At 55.3% G+C, this 24,619-nt stretch overlaps 2 protein-coding genes across 4 annotated transcripts; one reads left to right on the top strand and one right to left on the bottom strand.

Annotated features, from left to right (window-relative positions):
- Positions 1–754: 754 nt before the first annotated feature.
- On the top strand, positions 755–7,252 carry RGS4 (regulator of G protein signaling 4). 2 transcript variants are annotated; one of them, XM_050901393.1, is made up of 5 exons: positions 755–858; positions 3,425–3,529; positions 4,509–4,570; positions 5,327–5,493; positions 6,027–7,252. In XM_050901393.1, the coding sequence occupies exons 1-5, from the start codon at positions 815–817 to the stop codon at positions 6,276–6,278; spliced, it is 630 nt and encodes a 209-aa protein (XP_050757350.1). In that variant the 5' UTR covers positions 755–814; the 3' UTR covers positions 6,279–7,252. The 2 variants fall into 2 exon arrangements, with proteins under 2 accessions (XP_050757350.1, XP_050757351.1); XM_050901394.1 differs by lacking the exon at positions 5,327–5,493 and having other exon boundaries at positions 6,027–6,167.
- A 3,198-nt stretch (positions 7,253–10,450) lies between these two features.
- Positions 10,451–22,152, bottom strand: RGS5 (regulator of G protein signaling 5). 2 transcript variants are annotated; one of them, XM_050901397.1, is made up of 5 exons: positions 22,086–22,152; positions 16,444–16,554; positions 13,508–13,569; positions 13,209–13,390; positions 10,451–12,705 (listed from the first exon to the last, which is right to left on the bottom strand). In XM_050901397.1, the coding sequence occupies exons 1-5, from the start codon at positions 22,127–22,129 to the stop codon at positions 12,544–12,546; spliced, it is 561 nt and encodes a 186-aa protein (XP_050757354.1). In that variant the 5' UTR covers positions 22,130–22,152; the 3' UTR covers positions 10,451–12,543. The 2 variants fall into 2 exon arrangements, with proteins under 2 accessions (XP_050757354.1, XP_050757352.1); XM_050901395.1 differs by having other exon boundaries at positions 13,224–13,390.
- Positions 22,153–24,619: the final 2,467 nt, after the last annotated feature.

The raw sequence follows: 24,619 nt of genomic DNA, 5'->3' as shown, positions 1-24,619 counted from the left end.
TATATCTAAGGCAGCCGTGTTGTCAACCTCCTGTCTTTTTCCTACGCATGTACATGAGCTGTCCCCAAACATGTATGTGCCGGGACACACACATTTTACATTCCAATAGTGATATGCCCCTCAGAGCATTTTTTTCAGCCTCGCCAAAGGCATATATCCACATGCCTCTAGAATAAAACAGGACAGTCTCATCTGCCTGGGTAGTTCCCTGGTGAATTTACATTCTTCTTTCCTTGGAGCTCTGATTTCTGCATTTGTTGGGATTACGGGAACCTTTTGTCTTCAAAGTTCTTGTCCCTTGTTTTCCCTAGGTTGCTTTAAATAGAAGGGGAAAATGAACAGAAGAACGAGCAAAGCTCATCTCACTTCTCAGAACTGATTCTCTGACCTTTTTTACTGTCTGTGCCCCTCTGAAAATCTCCAGCTTTTATCTGCACCGTTCCACCTTTCGCAATAGAGGAAAGCCCCTGAAGCTTTTTCCGCCCTTTTAAAAGAATCCACCTCTGCAGCCAGACACCAAGCTTCATTTCTGGTAAGGTTTTCAATCCTACTCACTCCTTTGTCTTGGCTTATACGTCACCCTCTTCCTCTTGGGTGGGCAAAAAGGGGACGGGTGCTGCCGCTGTGCTGACTCCTGACTGGGTCACCCAGTGCTGCTGGGCTGTCTGGGCTAGGCTATAAAACAGAGCCGAGGCAGCGCAGCGGGCTCAGAGACGAGACCGAATTCCGCAGACGGCGGAGGACCCGCACGCAGCCTCTGCCGCCTCCTGCGGACTTCTTTTGCCTGGAATACAGAGCCGACCTCGGGAGCAAGATGTGCAAGGGACTCGCTGCACTGCCAGCCACTTGCTTAAAAAGGTACTGTTTATTTCTGAGCATCTGTTAATGGTCTTGTTTGTCTGGAGATGCGCTGATGTATTGCACTTCGTGTCTGAAGCAGAAGTGGCAGATTCGGCTCTGATTCTTTTGTGAGATTAGATGCAAATGATTGCTTACAGGCTTTTTATTTTTTTACTGTTAGTCAGAAGCAGAATTGCATAAAGGTTTTGTACTGAACTGTGGGAACTCTCAACCCATCCTTCCCATCAGCAAAACAAGCAGCTCTTAGCATTGCTATATTTTGATATTCCTGTCATCTGCTTCTGCCTCAAGCTTTGCACCCCTTTTCTCCTTTGAATCCTTTCTGTGCTGAATTTTCTTTTCTTGATTTTTTGAGGGGGAAGCAAGGCAGATGGGATATCAAAAAAATTGAGGGTCATTCCCCAAAACGCATCCCAGATGCAGAAACCCAGCCTGGCAGGACCAGAGACCCGGCCGCCCGCGGGCAGGGCAGGGCAGGGCAGGGATGCAGGCCAGCCCAGGGCACCCCGGATCTGGATGCGGCACCAGCCGATGTGGTGTCAGCCTGTGTCCCCTGGGTGTGTACTGATGGTGAGGGGCCGGGTCAGGCTGTAGCCCTGGTGCACAGCGCTATGGGGCTGGTGTGGGGCTGGCCATAGCCCCGTCGTGTGGTGCCGATCAGGATGGGCTGAGCTGTACCCCTGCCGTGGGTGCAGGATCTGGCTGCACCCCGGTGTGCGGTACCGGCCAGGCATCCCTGCGCTGGCAGAGCGGAGCCTGTGCACCCCCAAGCATGCCCTCGGTGGCACGGCCTGCCCCACAGCCCAGCATGGGGGGGGGCTGGAGTAACACCCCTTCCTGGAGGGGTGGTACTCCCTTTCGGGTGCTATGGGGCCTGGAGCCCCCAGCAGGGTGGCCCAGGTCCCCAGAATGGCACCGGCCCCACAAAACTCCCTGCTCATCCAGCCCATGCAAACTTGCACGGGTCTCTGATGGCGCAGTGCTACCTTTCTGGCGGCTCATGCCTTCAGGAGTGCTCCTGAGGCTGCTTCCCAGTGGCTGTGCAATGGGAGAGGGTTGGGAAAATACAAACTGAGACTCAGCCTGCTCCCATCTGGGAGAAAAAGCTCGCCGCTTATGGTGGATTTGAAAACAAGTGCTGAAAATGTGAGGAGAAAATATTGACACCCTCCCCCCAATTTGCAGGGACATCTGTCAGGGAAAAAAAAAAGAACATTTGAAAAAATGCAAAGGAAAAAAAGTTCACATCTTTTTACCACCTCTGTACAGGATTCCCGAGAAAATCCCTCTCTCCCAGAAAGCTGTGGGACTCGCTGCAAGCAGCAGTGTCTTCTTTCCTCCTGCTGCTGCCTTCCTGGAGACCTGAGCGGTCTCCTTCTTCTGGGGGCAAGCAGCATGACAGCGTGAGGCAGCCCGAGTCTGGCAGCGCAGAGTACCCAGTGTCTGCCTGGGCAGGGCCTGGATGTTGGCCCTGGTCACACGCACCCTGCTCTAAAGAAGCTAGGAGTTTCTTTCGCTCTCACCCTCCTGCTGGAGTTGTTAAGGAAGCCTTTATGAGCACAAGCAAGCAGTGAGAAAAGATATGGCTGGGACCTCTGACAGGGTGCTATGGCTGGAGCAAAGAGCAGTGCTGGGAGGCTGAGCAGCTACCGGAGCTCAGCCCTGCGGCACAACCTCTTGCTTTTTTCCAGGCTCTGATCTGAGGAGCAGGAGAAGAATTTCCTGCTTACACTATTGCACCCTGCGGCAGGCCAGGGCTTGCACCCCTGAGCAAGCAGGACTGATTTACCCACCCCCTTGTTCTTAAACTGGAAGAAAATCCAGAGAGATGCTGAGGCCAATACCAGCTGCTTATCTAGATGCTGCTGTCAGGCAATGATTGTCCTGAGCACGCTGGAAAGCAGAACAAAATTAAGTATGCATCCTCTCAGGAGCTTGCTGTGGAGCAAGGGAGTAGCTTGCAGTCAGCGTGGGCTGGTTGTGGTGAAAATCCTGGCTCATCCCCTGATCTCACCCCACAGTCCTGCTCTGAGCCCTTCGCTTCCTCCCTTCCCTCGGTGTCATGGGCAGCTGCCTGGTGGGGTGGCCTGGCACGGCCCCGCTGTTCCTGTAGCTGGGTGATGAGGTGGGGAGATGGCAAGGGCTGCAGGAAAGCATTAGTGAGGGTGTAAGAACCAGACATTGGTAGCTGGGCAAATCAGCTCAAGGAGAAGTGGCACATTTACAGCACAGTGATGCCTTTCTATCACAGTATTTTAACTGTAAACAAACAGTAGGAAAAGAGCAGCTTCTCCCCCTTTGCCAGCCCTGCCTCCAGGCTGATGACCTTCTCAGCAAGAAGATGGCGCTGTTGAAGGTGAAAAATGACTTCTTTGACTTGTTGTATTTGTCTAGCAACAGAAATGTGCATTATGTGAGGAGTGGAAAGTCAGCACTGGAGTCACTAGCAGGGACCTGCATTTGTGTCACTGAGTAATGCTGAAGGAGCTTATTGCGGGTGAGGAGCCTGCAGAGGGAGTTGTAATGCATTATCTTCATCTCGTTCTTGAATTGTTTCTTTCAGTGCCAAAGACATGAAGCATCGTCTGGGCTTCTTGCTGCAGAAGTCAGACTCCTGTGACTACAGCTCTTCCCAGGGCAAGAAGGAGAAAATATCTTCAAGCCAGAGGTAAGAGCAGATGCTGCCACGTAGTTAAGCCCAGGCTGGCTGCAACATTTTGTTTACTCCTTCACTGCACTGAACTTCATTAGCGTTTCTGCTGCTGCTTCCCAGTACCTTGTGAACACCTGTGTTTGAATCTAGTGTGGCAATAGTCCCCAGGTATTGACAGTCCCTTTCCGTGAAGAAGGTTGAACTAGAGGTCCCTTGCTGCCAACACTTCTGTGATTCAGTGTGCATGTGCACATGGAAAGACTTGTGCAGTCTCCTGCGCAGGGGAATAACGCCATCACAAGACCCAGCGCGACTTGACACTTTGCAGAATCTGCATCACTGTCTCTTTGAGTTGGGATTTGTGCAATGGTCCACACAGCTGCACAGAGGTATTGGCACAGAAAACAGAGAGAGGAGCCTGTCAGGGTTCACTGCTCTCACTGAGGTGCAGGTAGATGGTGTCCTTCCAAGGAGGACTCCAAAGGCCAAGGTATGCTCCTGGAATAGATGAGCCCTAGGATGTTCTGGTATGGTAGGGAGAATGGATGCAGGATGTGTTCCCACATTCCTCATGTGTTTCTAGTTCCCATGTTCCTCTCTCTTCCATATAGCTACAGTTCCCCTGACAGGTTGAAGAAATCAGCCCTTTGGAGTTCACTGATACGACCTGTAAGGGTGATCCCAGGTCCGTGTCCCAGCAAGAGATGCAGCCAGTCACAAAATAAACACAAAGTCCCCAACAATTTTTCCAGGAAAATTCCTTTGCAGCCAATGGCTGGTGACGGGGATTGCAAACCAGAATTTCTGTAGATTAGATCTGGGATCCCCAGGGGTCCCTGTAAAGCAAGCAGAGATTTCCTTCTTAGTCTCTCATGTATGCTCTTACAAGAATCAGGGAAAAAGATTTTCTAATGGTGCTGAGCAAAAAACCAAATTTGTCCTTTCTGTACTCCCCTTAAATGTTCCCTATGTTTCTCCCTTTGTCTCCTTTTAGGGTTAGCCAAGAGGAAGTCAGAAAGTGGGCAGACTCTTTGGAAAACTTGATCCATCATGACAGTAAGTAAAGAGGGCCCTTCTGCTGCCTGCAGAGTGTGTGTGCTGGGAGCAGTCCCTGGAGGGGGCATGGGACGTTATCTTACGTCTCTTAGCAGCACAGAGTAGCTCCTTTGGCCACACAGGCCTCTGGGAGGGGTGGTGAAGGGTCCTCTTGGTCAGATCCAAGGGACAATCCCAAGGTGTCATGAGTGGGGCTTTCACCTACTGCTAAGCTGTCCCTTTTGTGAAGGCAACTAGTTTAGCTCCTGTGCAAGGGGAGGGCAAGACTGCAGCACACAGTTAACAGTGGGTTAAACAAGAACCAAAAAGTGGAGACACTGTTTGCAGCCGAGCCCATGGGAGACTTTGTCTTCCCGTTGGTTCCAGGCAACACTGATGTCCTTGAGGCTTCCTTCGTGCTGTTCCCATGGCCTGAGACTCTGCGGCGTGTGTTGGCTGTCTCCTCGGGGCCTCCTGGGACCACGCGAGTTGCTTGTGTTCTCCTGCCTGAGACACTGAAGGTCACAGTGGGGGAGCAGGCAGCTGAGGACCCACGTGTGACATCCCCGTGGGGCCTGTCTGAATTCCAGCCTCCCTCGGCATGTACGAGCGACTGCCATGGAGGCAGGCAGCCATCCCCACTGCTAGCCCCAGGGGAGCTGCTCATTCAGCTCTGGGAAGGAGAACCCAGAATTGCTGTTTGGTGGGGTTCATGGGTACGACTCTCCAGGAACCAACACTCTTACCTGATCTGGTTTTCCTCTAAACAATCTGTAGGAGGACTGGCTGCTTTCCGTGCTTTTCTCAAATCTGAGTACAGTGAGGAAAACATCGAGTTCTGGGTCAGTTGTGAGGACTACAAGAAAACCAAGTCACCAGCCAAGCTCAGTCCCAAGGCCAGAAAGATCTATGATGAGTTCATCTCAGTGCAGGCAACAAAAGAGGTATGTACACAGAACATTTCTTGGGCAAAGGCATCACCCGAAATTCTGAACCAGGCCAGCAGCACAGGGAAGTAGAGACCGGTAGTTTCACAAGAGTTGAAGGGTGCTGCTTCTCTGCTAGTTAGCAAGGAAATGGTGTCGTTTTTATTGCTTTCGTATTAAACTTGGATAGAAAGTGGGTTTAGTTACAACCACATGGCCACCCCATGTGCACACTCAAATGGGAGAAGCCCGAGAGGACTATGATTCCCAGTGTTCCAGCTGCTCCCGTGCAGTTGTTCGAGTTTCCTGGCTGGCTGCATCCCAGAGGGATATGTGTCAGTCTCCCCTGACAGTTCGTCTGGCAGCAGAGATGCATTGGTATCCAGCTGCACAGATTCTGCCAAGGCTACGGGGTGTCCAACAGCCATTTCAGACAACTGCCCACCAAGGACAGCTGAAGCACACTTGGTGGAGAGACACTTGGATTTTCCCTTATCTATGCTAGCCGCTTCTGGGACAGATTCTACTTACACTGTCCCTTTCGCCCACAGGTGAACCTGGATTCATGCACACGGGAGAAGACGAGCCACAATATGCTGGAGCCTACACTGTCCTGCTTTGATGAGGCTCAGAGAAAAATATTCACCCTCATGGAAAAGGATTCTTACCGCCGTTTCCTCAAGTCCCCCTACTACCTGGACTTGGTCAGCCCACCTGGTGCTGGCTGCGGGCCTGAAAACTGCAAAAGAAGCCACACTCACACCTTAGACTGCAACTCTAACATCATCTCTCAGTGCGCCTGAACCTGCAGCAAGGCAGGAGCGGGCTGGGCTCTCGCAAGAATATGTGGCAGCAAAAGCATTCATTGGCATGAAGCAACAGAGCTGTCTCCAATAGCTGTCTAATGTCCCAGTTGTATCCCATGTCATGCAACAGCCAGCATTTGTAACCCAAGCCAGGCTCAGTTTGTGTAGCAAACCGTCCTCTGACTCCATCGGTGTGGAGCCCTGGAGTCTGTGTCCGACAGGAAAGCTGGGTGCAATCATTGCGTGTCCGCTGTGTTTCTGGCGAGCCCTGCAAGCCCAGGAGGGCGGCGGGGGAGCACACGCTCGGACCCAGCACTCCCCACCAAGGGACCAGGCTTGCCGTGCTGCAGCGTGACACCTAGCAAGGAGCAGGGGAAAGAGGAAGCCAAGGGAAGCGTTGGGGACTGTGATCTCCCCTTTCTAATGGGCAAAAGCTCGGATGGAAAGGACTTGCTCTGGTCCTTAGCTGTTCATATAGCCCCCAAATGTCTAGGCTTTCAGTAGTATTTGCTCAGAACTCGGGCTGTGCTGCATCACAGTAGTGAGACATAGGAAGAGCTCCTAGTCTTTCTTGAAGGGAGACCAAAACTTCTCAGACAAACAGCCTCCCTCGATCACTACAGCCACAATAGCAGGGAAGCTTTCCTCTCTGGCCGCTTCTCCCTCTGTACCATCTATTTTATGCTGGCCAAGGATCTTTCCTAGGGCTGTACAGAGCTATTATTTTGGGGGAGGTTCATTATTTCATATATTATTAATTGTGTCCTTCATGCTCCCAGGTTAAATACTGTAGCTAAGCAGAACAGAAACATGTTCCTTCTCTCCCAGACTGACAGGTGTATATTACTGACTCTGGGAATGCCATTTGGATTCAGGTTTGCCTGCCCTGGCTTGTATGGAGCAGTTTGTGACGGAATAGGACCACAACCACAACAGCTGGGGAGGGAAGGGCCTGCTTGGGAGTACTTGAAAATGTCTTTTTTCTTTTTTTTTTTTTTTTTTTAATGTTAGTTATGTGAGTTCATATTTCAGTAGTAGCATGACTCACTTTTTTCCTGAACATGGTAGGAGGAATGTGTCAGTCTCATTACTGCTCCGGGGCTTTGCCAGAAGGCAGCTTACTTTTTAATCACTGCGGTTAGACATGGCCTTCACTGGGGGCTTTGGGACTGACACTGACCTGCAGTTGGAGGCACAAGAAATAGATGCAGGGCTTGCTGTCTTGGGCTGCAGTACCAGGTATCACACTTTCCCCCAGCCCGTGGTCTCTCCTTAGTTGGATGTTGCTGCTCTGACAACCATGTATTCCTCACTCTGCATCCCAGTCCAGGCAACAGTTCTCACACGGGGGTTTTGACGTGGCAGGAGGCGGCTGTGGTTCTCCAGTAGGCACTTCCAGGCCCACAGAGAAACACCTCTTTTAACATTTGCTTTATTTTGTATTTATTCGATTGTACTGACACATACCACCCTGCATGTTCAGCTAAGAGATGGAGAGGCTTGCTAAAGCTCTGAACGTAGCCAAGCATGTGGCTATGTTTTATTTTCCCCTGGTACTGGGAACTCTTGATAACTATTGCAAAACCTGTATTGATATTTAAATAATGATGAATACATTCTAAATAAAAACGTTTGCTTTAGTCCCTTCTAAAATGCCATTGTGTGAACCAAAGAAAATGCATGGAGATCCAATTCATTGGCCAAGGTTGCTCTAAAAAGCCATTTTACAAATGGCTTCACTCAGAGGTTGTTTTAAATTACGGAAAGATGAAACAGCCATTGTATTCTGCAGATGCCCTTGGCACCGTGAGCCTGGGGGATGCTGGGCTTTTGGGGGTCCATGCTGTGCCTGATGGTGAGCTCAGCACAGGGACCACCCATCCTTGCCGAGGGGCTGGGGTGAGCACAAGGCCCCCTTGACAGCCTTGGAGGGGGGAATGTAAAGGAGCACCTCCTCGCTGCAAATGTGTTCCCACCCAGAGCTCCAGAGGGGAACACATTTTAGCTCACAGCTCAACCTGTCCCTGGGCCCAAACCCCCCGAGCGCAGAGCTGCCGCCCAAAGGCGGCATGGCTGGGGGTGAGCAGGGCTGGCTCTTGCTCAGCCTCTGCCCTGGCAGGCACCACGGATGCTACCGGAGTGTGAGCCGACTCTGAGAGCCAAAGCCTGAGGCAGCACCCAGGCAGCGGGGCCGGGGGTGCCCGTGCCGCGCTGGCACTGGGGAGTTTCCTCTGGATGAGCCTCCTGGCGTGGTATTTTTATTCCCTTTTCAGTTTCCTGAGAAACCACCACGTCTGTTGCAGCAGAAGCTCTCAGAGGCCTTTGGTCTTGCCAGGGCTTTTGGGCACAAGTTTTGGGACCGCTCTGTAGAGGGTAAGTTGCACCTTCAGTGCAAAGAGACAAAATGAATAGTCCATCGAAATAGTAGCAGAAATACATGTTTATGTGTGGATTACTGAGTGGTACAAGAATATGGGTTAACACAACCAGTTCCTCAGTGCACACCAGTGTGCAGCGTCTTCCCCGCGTGAAGATCACTAGTGGAAATCACACGGAGAACGTCAGACTGAAAACCTGCTGCTCGAGGAGCCGATCCCCTCTCCTGACCTTGCTCCAGCCCTTGGCCACAGCACTCGGCACCCTCCAGGGAGTGACCAAGGACTGGGGGGAGCCTGGGCAAGCCCTGAGACACCCTCAGCCCCCCGTGGGCAGCAGGCAGCTCCCATCGCTGCCTCGCAGTCTTTGGCAGTCCCCAGGGCTGGGACCGGGCAGTACTGGCAGAGCCCTGCCTCAGCGTGTGTGGGGAGAGGTGGGTGGTGAGGTGTGAGGGTCCAGGTCACTGAATTAACCAGAAAACACACAGCAAACAATCCCCTGGTGTTAATCCGAGGGATGCAGCTGCAGGGAGCCCTCCTCCACATGTGCCCGTGGTGAGGAGTGGGCGCTGGAGAGGCATGGAGGCAGCGCCTGGTGCCCGGGGACCCCGGCTGCAGCGTGGGGTTGCCTTGCCCCACGGCAGGGGTTGGGGTCCCTCGGAGAGCACGAGACCTGCCTCCTGCGCCAGCTCGGGTGCCAGGGTGCACCAGGGCTGCGGGCACCCAGCAGCCATGGGCACAGGGTGATTTCAGAGGATGTTTTGGAATATGCAGCTTCACGTTCTCTCGGGTGGATGGCCAAGGTTTCCCTCAACAGGGTCTGGGACCGCGCTAAACCCACGCACGCTCATCTCTGCGACAGACCCCAAGCACAATATCCAGACACTCTGCTTTTTGGATCTCTGGCTCACTGGGGATCCAGATGCCCATGTTAGGAGTATGTATATATGTGTGTGTATACTTGTATATGTCTATAGGTATATAGATGTACAATGTCGTGTGTATAGTGCTCGTACATATGCCAAATTTCACGAGAGCAAGAGTGATAAAATACATGAAGTATTTCCTACCAGAAACATAATGGTTGGTATCAGCCCGACAGTAAATACCTCTGGGCCTGCGGAAAGCTCGGCCATGGGGTGGGTACAGGCATTGCTGGGGTGAGCCTGCCTGAGTAATTAGCCAAATGACCCTTCTACACAAACACAACTTCTCAAGAGCTCCAAAACGCTTCAGGGGCCGCATTTTATGGCCACCCAGTAGCTCACTGGCACCTGTTCAATCACCCCCTAAAGTAGGCTTCTGATATTTTAGCAGAAATCAAGCTGGGGAGGGATTTCCAATAGAGCTGTTTCACCTCTCCTGAATCCAGCCTCCACCTTTCTTTTCAGCACGTACATACCCAGACACCTTCTCCCTGCCCCGCACTGTTGCAGCGCTGTTGCAGCTAGTGACGTCTCAGGTTTTGATGGCGCGCAGCAAGCCAGCCTCCAGCAGCATCCCAGCGTCAGCATTTAACTGTGAAACGTGTGAGAGTATCTGGAAATAGCTGCCACAGGATTAAGTGAAAATGAAAGATCTGGGTCTTTCTTCAGGGAAGCCTGTTTGGTTTTGCATTTCTGAGTCACGCCATGAATAGGGAGCTTGAACATGCTGAACCTGCTTGTCTTGACACCAGCTCATGGAGACGTTAGGAGGGTGCAGGGAGCGGGCTGGGGCAGAGGCGGTGGGAGCACCCTGCAGCAGAAGGGCTGGCCAAGCCCCCCCTCCTGTGCCCAGCCCTGCCCCTGCCTCCCCCTTGTTGCCCACCAGCTCTGGGCAGCGGGCGCTGCCAGGGGATCCTGCGCCCTTTTGACGGGACCCTCCTGCCACTCGTGGGCTCCCTCGGGCTCTTTGGGGCCGCCCAAGCCGCCCCCCCGCCTCACCCCAGGGGAATGCCCAGCGAGCATCACCCCCTGCCGCTCCAGCACCAACTTTCTCAGGCCATTTGCTCCAGAGGAAAAAAAAAGTCACGTTTGTGATGGCCTCCATCCTTCCCCTGCCTCCCCATTCCTGCCTGGAAAAGCAGCCCACTTCCTGCAGCTCGGGATGTATTTTTCTTCATCACCATAGTGACAATGCGTAAATATTTGGGGCTGGTGGGGTTTTGATCAGATTTTGAAAGTCTTGAAGAGGCTGGCAAACCCGTTGTTTATGTTATTGCATTTCAGATGGAGTCTTAGGACTTGCAGTTGAAGTTGAGCCGCCTGGGGGGGGGTTGGCTGGTCCAGGATGCCTGCTGGGAGCATGGTCGCTTGTTGTCTTGCCCGCATCTGTCAGGTTGCCGGCTGAAGCAGCTCGTTGCAAGTCACGGCGCTGCGGATGCTGCACCAGGAAACCACCGCAGGGGCGAAAGGTCCAGGCCCCACAGAGCAGGGGTTCATCGCGTTCGCCTCGAGGCTGAAATGAGACCCCAGCCGCCTTTCACGCATGCCCTTGCCCCATCCTCAGATGTGATTTCCTCTTGTAGCAAACAGTGGGCTGGCTTTGAATCATTTGAAAAGAGCTGGTCTTTTTAAGAGACAGCCTTATGGAAACACATGTCCTGGGCAGACAGGAGGAGACAGGAGAGAGAGATGCAGGCTACACAAACTCAGCAGAGTTTGCCGTCTGTTCAAGAAGCCAGGGGTTTATTTTTCATATTTCCAATGATGGTTTTGTGTTTGGGCTTGGTTTTTTGGGTTTGGTTTAGTTTTTTTAATTGGATCTGGACAGTTGCAATTGCAGCTTTTTTCCCCCAACATGATTTTCCTCCCTCCTCTAATCAATGCCCCTCCATTGAGTTTGTGCAGAAGTATCGCTTTGGCGTGCCTACGGCAGAGAGAAGCAACTGGAGCAAGAAACCACTGCAGCAACACCCGAACCTGCAATCCAAGCACACCACCAGCCACCAGCGCTGCTGAGGGCTGCGCGTAGGCACCGGGGACACGGGCACAGGCTGCAGACTGTGAGCTCAGTACATCATGCAAGTGGTTGGAGCGAGTGGGAGGTCTGGGTTGCTAAACAGTTCCCGGTGTTTTGAACAAACAGATCTTGGTTTATCCTCTTTACTGTCTTTAGTGTGAAGCAAACAGGCTGTCTCACAGCTGGCTCCCCAGTGGAGTCGCTGGGGAACTGGTGCTGCAGGCTCGCTCTGCCCACCCCTCGTGCCAGCCGGGTGCACCCTGCGGCACATGGCCGTGCGGCTCCCGGCTCTGCCGTACTGCCGTCCCTGCCATACGGCCGTCACTGTGCCTGCTGATTGAAGACAAGGTGATGCCAATCACGCGATGGACATGCCCCACACTGCACCCCAGGGCTGCAGGTGTGCTGGACTTAGCCAGGGAGGGGAGCACCCACAGGGTACCCTGTGCAGCCTCAGCAACACCCTGGGAAGCTGGGAGGAGGGAGCAAGCCTGGGCCAAACCAAAGCGATGTGGGCAAAACTGGGAGAAAACTGGGAGAAAACTTGTTATGTCCTAAGAAGTCCTAAGAAGGCAGAGCCGGCACCTCAGAGCCTCCAACTAAAGCCAAGCCCCACAGCGCCAGGGACGCGCCGGCTGCCCGAGTGGCTCCCGGTCACTGCGGGGCTGGGGCTGCTCCACCGCCCTTCTGGGTCCCAGACCCAGGGAGGATCACCAGGGGTTTCTGCTAATTGGTCTTTTGTGGGAGAGGAAAGAGACTGTAAGAGAGGAAACATCAGGACATCTGACAGTCCAAAGCACAGGGGCAGATGTTTAGCAACACCCCTGGGTGCTCTTCTAGGGTGGTATCAAGAAAGCGAAGCGGCTGCAGGAGAAGGGGCAGGTGTTTAGACAGAAGCAGTGGGACCGCCCGTGGGGAATGCCTCGCACAGCCCTGCCGCATTGCTACTTGATTAACTCCTGATAAAACTCCGACCGCACAAATCTAGGCAGGGAGTCTTTCTCCATCAGGGCAAAGATCCTCTTCTGGGCCATGTCAAAGCTGCTTGGTGATGGCTCCACCAGGTTCTTCATGGTCACAGCCTTGGTGAAGTGGTCGATGTTCACCTGTGATGGGAGTGTAAGAGGGATGGGAACCCTGCCTTTGTGAGGGGTGAATGATGGCATCTCCCGTTGCCTGTTCTGTCCCACCAACAACCACACAAAGGTTATGGGGAGGGGCTGAAGCAGGTTCCCTTATCTGGGGGAATTACTGGTGGCAAATCTGTAAGGATGAGGTCTATCCCGCAGCAAAGCTAACTCGGGGAGGAGGATTACTGTAAATTGTCATCCCTTATGATTAATGTAAGCCCTCTGCGGGGAGAGGGAGACAGGCATGTGCTGGAGGTGCCCGTGGCAGGAGGCAGCCCAGCAGAGACTGAGCATGCAAACAGGGGCACCAGGGCTGTGAAGGGTGGGAGTGCAGCACGTGGGGATGGGGCTACCCCTTGCCCAGGGTACAGCCATCCGAGCCCCTCAGCCGTGGTATGAGGTGCCCTGCAGCCATCGCTCTCCTTTGGGATGGAGGCCACCAGGGCAGCAGCCTGATCCCTCCCAGTACCATCTCCTGCCCCGTGGCCACTGACCTCTTTGGGTGCCTCGGTCTGGATGAACTCCTCGTAGATCTTCTTGGCCTTCTCTGCCATCTTCACGGGGGACTTGGTTTTCTTGTAGTCCTCACAGGCCACCCAAAACTCGATGTTCTCTTCGCTGAACTCGGAGCGCAGGAAGCTGCGGAAGCTGGCGAGCCCGTCTGCGGTGGGGCCGAGCCCTCGCTGAGCATCAGTGGTCCCAGGGGGGCTGAGCCCTCACTGAGCACCAGGGGGGACGTGGGGTGGGGGGACGTGACCACAGGGGGATGTGAACTTACAGGGGTTTTGCAGGAGCTTCTCCAGGGAATCGCGCCACTGCAGAGCCTCCTCCAGTGATGGCCTGAAGGGAGTAAAGAAAGCCCAGGTGGTCCATGCTCGCCCCACAGCCCCAGTCTGGGCTCCAGCTTTTTACATAATTCCTTTAAAAATGGGGAGGAACGGAGTAATGAGCTGGGGACACTGTTGCAGAGCGGGGGTGACGGTCGAGCAATGGGGATGCCGCTGCATCGCAGCACGAGTACCCTGCTCCTGGGGAGAGCCAAGTGCCAGGGAAGGTGCGGATGGGGCTGGGTGGGCAAATTCCCCCATGTTTGAGCAGAGACGTGGCTGAACCGCAAAGCGAGTCCCCTCTGCAGCCGCGGGTCCCCTCCTTGCCCCAGCGCCCGTGCATGGGAGGGCAGAGCGGGGGCTCTGCAGGCAGCTGGGAAGCATCCCTACGTTTTCCCACTGGGGTGGGGAAGGATGCTCCCCGCTGGGGGGGGGAGCGGAGGGGGACGGATCATTCCAGCCCTGCGCTGCCGGGGCTGGGGTCAGCACCCCTCCACTCCCACAGCCCGCCCACCCCATTCCCACGCCCTGCGGCGGGACAGGACGCTGGCCTTGGCTCCCTCCATCCCTCCTCAGTGAAATCCTTCAGTGTTTTTCATGTGTGTGGTTTTTCCTTTTTTTTTTTTTTTTTTTTTTTAAATGCAATGCTTGTAATGTGACTAAAGAGCTTTGTGGGGTTTTTAGTTTCTGGTTTTGTGGTTTTTTTTAAAGCCCCAAGGAGTTTGACCGAGCTGCCCTGGCGCACAGGGCTCCCGCCCAGTTGCCCGCCAGGGCCGATGCCCGGTGTCGGAGGGGAAAGAAAGATTCCCCATGCTGCTGAGCACTGGGCTCGCTGCAGACCATCGCTGCTCCCCACGGGCAGCGCTGCATTCAGGCTTGTTTCGCTGCTGCAGGGGCCACGTGTCGGGGCTGAAACCTTCTGGGTGAGCAGAGCATCCCTGGGGCCGGGCAGGGAGCAGTGGGCAGGACAACGTGCCGGTCCTGGGGGCCTTGATGCTTCTGCAGTGGGTCTGGAGAAAGTGCAGGTGCTCCTACCCAGCCGTCCTGCCCGGGTGGCTCCAGCGGGAAGAGGAGAACGGCAGAAATGCAAGGCTTGCTCAGGTTGGATATCCAGCCCTCACCTGTCATCAAACCGCCAGCACCCAGCAGTAAAGACCATGATGTGGGCTCTGATCGTTCACTTTCTGGACCTCGAATTGCATTTGCACTTGCTGTCAAGGATCAAAAGCTCTCCCTGCCCCTGTGTTCCTGCCAGGTGTCTCCCCACCCCAGTGAGGGGGAGTATCGCTGCAGCGACCCAACACAATCCAGATTTCCTGGAAACTACCAAATTCACTTTTCCATTATCTGAATGTCCCAGGGATGATATTAACTGCGAGCAAGATGCTGACGGGTGAGTGATACCGAGGCTGCACAATGATGCAGTGCAGGAGAAAACAACAGCTCCAGCCAGCGGGGAGCGAAGATGTTCTCGGGCTTTCTGCGGGGACGGCTAATGGGGACAAATGTGTCTCCTTTGCAGAGGCATCCGGGGCACGGCAGCGACTGAGTGCGAAACACGCCGTCCGTTGGGGCTCTGCCTGCCCTGCCTGGCCCGGGCAGCTCTCGTGGGCCAGCGCTGCAGTGGGCAGGCACCGCGCTGGCAAGCGTGCCCGCGCACTGCAGCCATCAAAGTGACCGCAGCTCTCTGCGGGCTCTCGTCAGGGTGAGCGGGGCGTTCGTCTGCACACTGGGGTTGTTTTTTGGGGTTGGGTTGGGTTTTTAGCAATCCCTTGTTGGAGGGTTACTGGTTTAGAGTAACATTGCCTGGGCTGAAGGGGAACATGGGGAAAGGGACGGGTGTAAAACAAAAAGTTGTGATTTTAAAGTGGAAACAGAAACCTGGCCCTGTGGAGTGGGCATGTGCCTCTCCTGGTTTTCGTCGTGACATGGCCACTCGAGCCCTCCAAGATGAGCCCTTGTTCCTGATGCCACGAGCAAGGCTGGCTGGGCCAGTCAGCCTCTCCTATCTCCAGCAAGTTAGATAGTGTGGCTGCTGTCAGACCTGGGTCCTCCAGCGCTGTGTGTGTCTGGGTGCAGCTCAAGGGCAGGGAGCAACTCCCTGGGGCAGGGCACGTGTCACCAGGACAGTCACACACCTCCGATGGTGGCAGAAGAGTGGCCAGGGCAGCAGCTCAGGCACCTGGCTCAGCTGCCCGGGGCTAGGCTGGAGGTACCCCACGTGAGGCCATCACCCTATGTCCAGGAAGCCACCCCACTTTTAGATTTAAGCTAGCATTTCTTTTCAAGGTTTATTTTGCCTCCTTTGAACTGTTAATCCTGCAGCACAGCCCACCAGCTTCTCTAGCTTCTCCTCTGCTTTGCTTTGTCATTAAACCAGCTCGGTGCCGGAGAGCAGAGGCTCAGGACGAAGGCAATAAGGTGAGAAGGTGCCATCATCGCGGAGCTGCCCAGAGCCAGGCATCGCGCTGTGGGGCCGTGCACCCAGCTCGGGGACACACTGCCGCCCCGAAGCCAGCAGGCCGTGCAAGGCTGGCACCTCTGGGCTGAGGCGGGTGACTCAGAGACGTCCAAGTGCCGTATGCCTCTGGCAAAACCTTCATCAAATAATGTGAAATCTCATCAAAAGTAAATTGAGTTTCCATGAGAAATCTGGTTTCCATAAAGCTGTATTGCCTGACACGTCTCATGCTGCCCTGACGTAACTCTCCGAGCCCGCACCTAGTCGGTGGGTCACGAGGAGCGTGCTACGAGCTGCCTGCCACGTAAAGCCCGCTGTGCCCACCCGCAGCAGGGGCTTCAGCTCCTCCACATCCCAAAAGGGCTCGCATCCACCCCTCCAGCCGGGCACGGGCACCAGCACAGCCCGCCCCAGTGCAGTACTCACTTCTGGGCCTTGGGCGGCTTCTCTGGCTTCTCTGGGTAGGGGACGATGAAGTCAATGGCCGAGTCGGGCTTCTGGAGCAGCGTGCCTAGCTTGATCTTGATCTCCTTGGCCCTGCAGGAGGGGACGAGCAGAGGCAGGTCAGGCAGAGGGACAGGGCAGTGGGCATGGTCCCTGCCCTGCGCCCGCACAGACCCCGGCACGGCCACTGGTGAGGTACAAAGCTGTGTAATTAATTACAGATGAACAAATGGACCCTAATGCTGTAAAGGCGCCTGGCTGAGGCATTTCAAACCGGGCACTCAGAATTAATGGCAGCTCTTGATCTTGATCTCTTTGCTTTGTCCCCATCTCTGGCCGGGATAATTGTATCAGCGGAGCTGGCGGGCTGCTCTGAGGATGAATTAGGGGACGTGTGTGCAGCACTCAGTTTCTATAGTGACGAGCCCGGAGGAAATGCTAGCGAGGAGATGAAGGAGCTGCCTTCGGAGAGGAGGCTGTGCAGGGTGCTGGGCTGGGCTGCACGGCGGTGCCTGCCCCACACCGAGCCCCATCCCACATTGTGCCCGCCAGCCCCACATTGCTGACAGCATTCGGAGCAGGGTGCCCTAATATATATATGGTGTATATATAAGTAATATATGAGCCTTATGTCTGCAATGGGAAGGGTCCTGCAAACAGGTACCTCTTGGGTGCTGCTTTCCTGGGCGCTGCTTTCCCTGGGCAGAGGGGGAAGAAGGGTTTCAGGAGCTGAAGTACTCTGACTGCCAAAGGCTGAGTGCCAGTCACTGCTGCCCCGAGGCCACACTCCAGACCTCCATTTGGAGGATGCAGAGACAAGAGGGGTCCTGGTGCTTGACAGCAGGTCCAGCTGTCTCCCTAAATGTTCCCTTTTGTGCAATACAATTTGTAACGTGGTCCTGAGCATTTAAAGCCACCGAGGAGGCTCCCCTCTGCTGCAGCTCGGTGGTGGTAGCAAGAGCAAGCTGAGCTTTTGCAGAGAAAACTCAGGTGTGCTGCATAAGACTGAAGAAATAAAGGGGTGAAAATGGACCCCCCAAACCCCATCTTTGCAGGGCAGGACTTTTCCCCAGCACAGCAACATTTGATGACTTCCAGGTCATCTTCCTGGCACAGGAGGTGAATGAGAACAAGGGGCCACATTGCTTCCCCACGGGCTGGCTGGGCTCGATGCCTTCGCCATGGCGTAGCTGTTGAAGCTGGGCTGCAGCTCCCCGGCTTCAGGACTCACTGCGCTTCTCCTTTCTGCTGTTTATTTTCACAAGCCCTCTGTGGATGATTGCTCCCTTGCTATGTCTGCTATTTCATTTCCATTCCTTCAATTTTTTCCCCTCCCTGCAAAACTCCCTCTGTGTTTTGGTTTTTCCACCCGCCAGCCCCTGTGGGTGACTTTCTGAGACCCGGTGCATTCTCTGCTCCCCTGCCGGCTGCCCCCCGGCCCCCCGCTTCTGCTGCAGAAACCTGCCTCCGACAGCCACCCTTGCACGGGAGCGGGCAGGGGCCAGCAAGGCCAGTGCTGGTCGGCGCAGGAGCGGGCAGCAGGGCCAGCCAGAGTGAGCAGCCCAGCCTGGGTCCACATGGACCGCCTGCAGCGGGCGTACAGCATGGGGCAGAGCAGACCCAGAAATACAACTGTTTTCATGGAAAATGTCAGCAGCTACAGGGACAGCTTCCGTTGCTCGCGCTTCTGAGAAAACTTGAATCTTGCCTGGAAAGACCAGGACCTTAGGTGAAGGGTGATGAGGTCCCCACGCTCCCGCACCGAGGTGTCTCTGGGACAGGGATGCTGCCGTGCACTGTTTGTCCTGCTCCCTCTAATAAATAAATAAAATGTGGATAAATGCTCTGAGCTGGAGCTGGCTCCTGAAGCCCAGAGCCTGGGGCTGGCTCTCCTGCGAGCCTCAGGTGCCCCTTGGCACCCCGCAGGCTGGCACTGCTGTGCCGGGACCCCCGTGGCACGGCCCCGACCCACGTGGATGGCACAGCTGCAGCGAGGAGGAGCAGGTGAAGGGGGCAGGAGCTGCAGCCCCATTAGCACCGAAGCAATGGGTGGGTGCAGAGGGTGCCCCTGGAAAGCCGATGGGACAGGACGGCCTCTCCCTCGGCTCTGCTTTCCCAGACGTCTGTGCTTGTGGCCACAGCTCCCCGCAGGGAAGGGGACATGTGGGCTCAGGGAGCATCCCTCAAAGAGGGGCTGAGCAGAAATGCCAGCTGCCACCTGGTTGCTCTCCCTGCCACTGCCCAACGCTCGGGAGGGCAGAGCTGGGGACACTGCCGTGGCCAACCTGCTGCCGGGTGCTGCGCACCAGGGACGGTCCCCTCCAGGCGATCGGACCATGTGCCTGATGGCAGGGGTTTCGTCGGCAGGAGCAGGGGTGAAGAGCAAGGGGGAAGGGGCTTGCCCACCTCTGAAGCGAGGATGGTGGATGCCAGGGGGTCCCGAGCAGGCAGGGGGAGAACACAGGCTGTGCTGGGAGCAGGGGCACCGAAAGCCAAATCTAACACATGATGGCCGAAGGAGGTGGGAAGACAGGACCAGGACTCTGTCGCTGTCTGAGCAGGACCTGGGGACCCCCCTCCCCTGGTGCGGATGAGGCCAACGCACGCACGAGATTTGGATGCAATTGACGGTGGCTTCACACAGCAGCAAGCGCTCTCCTGGATAACACTTAGACCTGGTTCAAAATCTTGCTCTCCGATTCCCACCTTCTGACAGTGACTTACGGCCAACATCTATCAGCCTCAAAGGCCACTAATGGGCCTTAATGGCCCTGAGCAGCCCCAGCTGAGCCCCACACCCTGCCCACAGCCGGGGTCTCCGTTTAAGCTCAGCCCTGGGGCCACCTTCCCTTGGGCTGTGCTGTCGGTGGGCTTCTCCCCAGCCTGGTCTCCTGGATTGGTGTTGGACCTATATTGCAGCCCCACTGCCTGCTGCTCCCAGTGGGGCTCCCTGGATGGCTCCATCCCGTGGTGCTGTTGATGGACCATCAGTGGCTGCCCACCCTGCTGAGGCTCCGCAGGTCCTGGTGTAGGGACAGCAGCAAGAACCTCCTCCTCCGAGCAAGTCCTTGGCTGTGGGACCTTTGTGAAATATGGGGAGACGGCAGAGATGAGGAAGCTTGTTGAAAGGAAGTGAGAAAGGACAGCCAGAGGGCTGAGTGCTTGCAGGCTGGCGAGAGGGAAGGACTATTTAAAGACATCATCCTGGCATCCTCCAGCAGATGTATTATAAGCTTTTAAGCAAGACTTCAGCAAAGGCTAAACAGCAGGGTAAAAAAGGCAGTTATAAATGAAAAGGCATCCTTCAAAAAACCCCCAGCTAAGTCTGAGTGAGAAAAAGCAAGAGGACTGTAAACTGTGGAAGGTTAAGTGTGAGAACACATGGGAACAAGCCAAGAAAAAGTCTGAGAAACAGCTTCCAAGAAGCATTAGAAGAAAATATGGGCTCTGTCAAACACATCAAGAGCAAGAAGGCTGCTGGGGAGGGTCAGGAGAGACTCCAGCTTTAAAAACAAAACAAAAGAAAAGAAGCTCAAAGAAGTTAAAGCTATAGCTGAAAGCTAAAGCTGCTGCTGTTCCTGAGGGCAGGGAGGTGCCGGAGGGAATGCCGCTTGAGGGGAAAAAGGCTCCAGAGGGGGATTCAAGGAGCCATAAAGCTGCAAGTGTGGTGCTGTACAGGCATGTCAGCAGCAGCTGTATCAGAGAGCCATGGTGGACACATGGACAAATATGGTCTATTGGAGAGGAGTCAAGGCAGCTCTGGCAGTAGAAAGAGATTCCTTCAAACCTATCATCAGCCCCCTCTGAAGAGGCCAGCAAGCACATGCTTTGGGGAGACTCAGGGGGTACTAGCCCCTTGGGTCTGCGGGGGACCTTGGATGGGCTCTCCAGACCCCAGGCAGCTGCAGGGGGGAAGGTCATCTCATGGTTGACAGCGTGGGCAACAGTGTGGGAAAGGTAGCACACCATGCGTAGGGGACGTGGTGTGTTTTCCTCGGTGGGGACGGTCCTAGGGGAACACGGGCTTGGACCGTGCTGTTAAACATACCATGTGCGTGGGGAGAAGGGGGTCAGTGGCCGAGCAGCAGATATTGAGCTACCTGGGTACAGCGCTTGGGGACCAGTTGAGAGGAACTGCAGGAGGGTCTCATGAGACAGGCAATGAAGCAGCTGTTGAAATGCCTCACAGAGCAATACAAAACAATGCACATGGGACAAACCCAGTCCTAACTCCATGCATAAAAGTGTAAGTGAAGCTGCCTTCAAGAGTGAGGATTTGAGGGCGTAACAGAGGTCAATGAAAGCATCAGCATAGCAGCAGTGGAAAAAAACCTAACTGAGTATTAGAAAGTAGCAGAAGAGTGACAACAAAGGTGACAGCAGAGCAGAAACATGTGGATCAGCCACCCGCGGTGCAGGAGGCTGCAGGAGAGCAGACAAGGTGAGCACGGGGCCACGAGAATGGCCAAAAGGCACATTTCAAACAAAGAAATTGTCATAGGCCCGCGCTCCTGTTCGTGCCTGTGATGGCAATTTGCCTTGCTTTTGGCCACGCAGCATCAGCCTCCAGTGGCACAGCTTCAGCTGACAAAGGAGGACTTCTCTTGAGCTCCCCCCAGGATAGTGAATGCCACCCTCACCCTCATCTAAAAACCAGTAATAAGGCATTTGCAGCTGCAAGGAAATCCTCACTGGGTAATTCACATGTAAAATATTTAAAGTCTTTTACCAAGTTTCCTCCTTAGGTGAAGGACAGAGTGCTCTGCTGCCGCAGGGAGACCCCAGCCTTGTGCAGTGGCCTCCCTTGCACCTCTGCTTCTCTCCAGAGCCCCTCCAGAGCCCCTCCAGAGCCCCTCCAGAGCCCCTCCAGAGCCCCTCCAGAGCCCCTCCAGAGCCCCTCCAGCTCCGCAGGAGCGGAGGAGAGGGCAGGTTTTGATCAGCATGGAAATGGCTGGGGGCTGGAAACTGCCTGGGTTCCCAAGGGGTGAGAGCAGCCTGCGAAGCACCACCACCACCCAGGGCAGGTTTTGAGGCAAGTACCGGGGTGGAGGGGGATGAAGATGAGGATGAGTGCCACCAGCGGGACAGAGCAGGCGCTCCGCACAGAGCCGAGCCTCGTGAGAGGGGCCAGGGCCAACTAATCCGCGTGCGAGGGAGACGCAGGCAGTTAAAGAGGATTTTGAGGCACTTTGGAGCCAGGGCTGTGTTTGCCTCAGAAGGGCTTTCCTGCTTTTTTCCTCCCCCCCATGTTTTGCAAATATTAAGATCTGAGGACAACGCGCTCCTGCTCCAGGCCCGCACAGGGGAGCAGCTGAGGTTGAGGGGCTGGTTTGGGGCAGCCCAGACTTGCCCAGCACAGAGGTTCCCAAGCTGGAGGGGAGAGTCTGGGACCAGATCAGCGCTCGAGTCCCCGAAGGTCCCAGCCACTCGCAGCATCCCACTGAGCCCCCGCCAGCAAGCTTCCCTTCCCTCCCAGTTCAGAGCTGGGCGATCCCAGTCCCCGTAAGAGATGTCCATCATGGGGATGTGCTGCAGGAAGAGCCTCTCTGCCCCCAGCCGCCCCCGGCAGAGCCCTGCGTGGAGGCAGGCCCCCCGGCATCCCCGCGCGGGCTGGCCGCTCTCACCTCTCCAGGCACGTGTGGGGCAACGCTGCTAATCCTTTGCACATCTCGGCAGGCTGTAGTTTTCCTCGGCCGCGAGAAGGATGTGAGCGATGGCTAAAGCAGGCACCAGTAGCTCCGTCTGCAGCCCGGCTCCCGCCTCTCCCTCCTATATAGTGCAGGGAGCTGGACCCCCGCCAGCCCCGTAACCAATGCCGTCCGTCCCGCTGCAGCTGGGGGCCCCGGCCCCGGCGGCTTCTGGATTTTGTTTTCTCCTCTCTAAGCTCACACGGGGGGAGGAAAATGCGTTTTTTCTGGGGTGAGATCAGGTAATCAAATTGGAAGGGCCAAGCTGCTGTTTGGGGGACTTCAGGAAGCCCACAGGGTTTCTTCTTAATGATGTATCAGGCTCCAGGTCAGTATTTAGAAGAGCCAGATAGAAATGCGTCATTCAAGCGAGGTTTTTTCCAATGAAAAATGTCACTTTCATAAAAATAAAAGTGCTTACGAGAAGTCTTGTTGTTGATTTAAAGGCTGTGCCTAATGTCAAAATACCCACAGCTTCAACAGTGGTTATCGGGTGGTGGGTAACAGCAACTTTTGTTCCAGAACACATTCATTTTAATGTAAGCTTAAAAAAAAAAAAAATAGGTCTTTTAATCATAGAAAATGTTCCGGTTTTATCTGACAGTGACACTTTGATGAGGCCAAAAAGAATTCTCACCCAGAATTTCATTATGTGGAAAATTTGGACCCTTTTTCCATCCCCCTTCAGAGCAGCAAAACACACACCAGAGCCCGGAGCCGCCCACGATGTGGGATGTGGGACCTGAGCAGGGACTGGTCCCCACCTCCCCCTGCATGGCTCTGGCCCATCGCTGCCCCGCCGGGACACAGCCCCTTGCTCACCTAAAGCTTGGGTGCTGCACAGCGCCGCAGTGTTTCTGTTTGCTCGGCTAAGATCACTTTGATTGCTCCACTAACTCGCAATCACGGAGCCAGTGCCTCCCTATGGTCGTGACATCTGCGGCACAAGTTTCTCCCGGCCTCAGCCAGGCACCCAGGCACAGTGTACGTGCGACCCCAGCGAGAGAGGCTGCCTGCTGAGAGGCAAATCATGGCAAACATGGGGACCAGCCTGGCTCCGAGGGGTCCCATAGCCAAAGCCCCAACTGTGTGGCTCCCCATGGCTGCTCAGGGGGAGGACAAGCTGCAGCCAGCAGCTGCAATTGGAGTCACTCCTAACACGGCTTAGCAGTGCTTGGAGCAGAGAGGGTAACTACAGCCATCCCAGACGTTTCCCTCCTGCCTTCCAGCTGGGATGTGACAGCCCATCCTCAGCAGGGTCACCTGGGGCATGGCTCGTCGCCTGGGTCTGCACGGCCAGACTAGAGCTAGCACAAGGGGAAAGCCCTCAAACACGCAGGGCGGCCGTGGGGGCCTCAGCGCCAACACTTTTGCAGTTTGTGTAGCAGGACTTGCTCACACCCACATGGGTCTGTGCCACCCCACACCGGTGCCTGTGCAATTACACCCGCTCCGGCACAGGCGCCCACAGAGGGTGTGCGGCTCCAGTCTGCCTGCACCTCCTGCTCCACCCCAGCCAGGGCATCCCCTGGGCATCCTGCTCGGGGTGCAGGCTCAGGGTTCACCTTGAACATCTGCGACGTGCCTGTCCCCGACCTCGGCTGCCTGGGTGACTACAAAAATGTGCATCTGAGTGCCTCATCACCCACAGATGGGAGCTAGGAATAGGAGACCTTGCTCCCAACCTGGGTGTCCACACCTCAAGGGCACTAACAGCCTTAATTACCGTGACCCACCTGCCCTCTCAGCCTGGGGCTACATTTAAGCTCAGCCCTGGGCCCCCTTCCGCCCCCCCCCCCCAAGCAGTGTCAGAGGTGTGCCTGGCTCTGGGTCCTGGCTGGACTTTGGACCTGCATTGCAATACTGTCTCCTGCTGTTCTGGGATTACGCAGCAAGCTGGCGTCTGCATTTCAGCGTGTGAGTGCAGTAACCAAAAGCTAGAAGTCTGCTAGAAACCCTGCCTCCCTGGAGAGCTTGGGCTAGCTTCTTACTAGTTTGTAATGGAAACTGAATGAAAAAAGTACAACCTAAAATTTCAGAGGATGAGATGCTCGAACGACGTTTGCCTAGGCTTGGGCTGATTACAGACCCCCAGGTGCACCCAAGCAGGGGCGCCAGACCTGGGGTCTGGGGCGCTGCCCTCCCCGCTGCCTGGGATTGACATGCCCACCAGCCCCCCTTGTGCCTCGCAGAGCTGGAAAGGAAACAACGGCAGCCGCAGAGGATGGAGGTACTTTACTGCTTCACGGGCTGCTATCTTTTTGCCCTTTTCACAGAGGAGTTGGGGGGAGGTTCTGTTATTAGCATGGAGGTGCCTCACCCCAATTTGGGGATAGCCCAGAGCCCAACTGCCCCATCTCCCAGCAGCTGGGGTGCAGCCCCCCGCTCTCCGAGGGACTGCAGCCTTGCAAGCTCAGCACGTTTGCTGGGCTGTGCCAGTTGCCTTCGGGGCCAGAGAGTGTGTCAGGGCC

This window comes from Gymnogyps californianus, chromosome 8 (genome assembly GCF_018139145.2).
Source record: "Gymnogyps californianus isolate 813 chromosome 8, ASM1813914v2, whole genome shotgun sequence".
Classification (NCBI taxonomy): domain Eukaryota; kingdom Metazoa; phylum Chordata; class Aves; order Accipitriformes; family Cathartidae; genus Gymnogyps; species Gymnogyps californianus.
The sequence above is the reverse complement of the archived record's forward strand: the minus strand, read 5'-3'. Positions and strand labels throughout refer to the sequence as shown.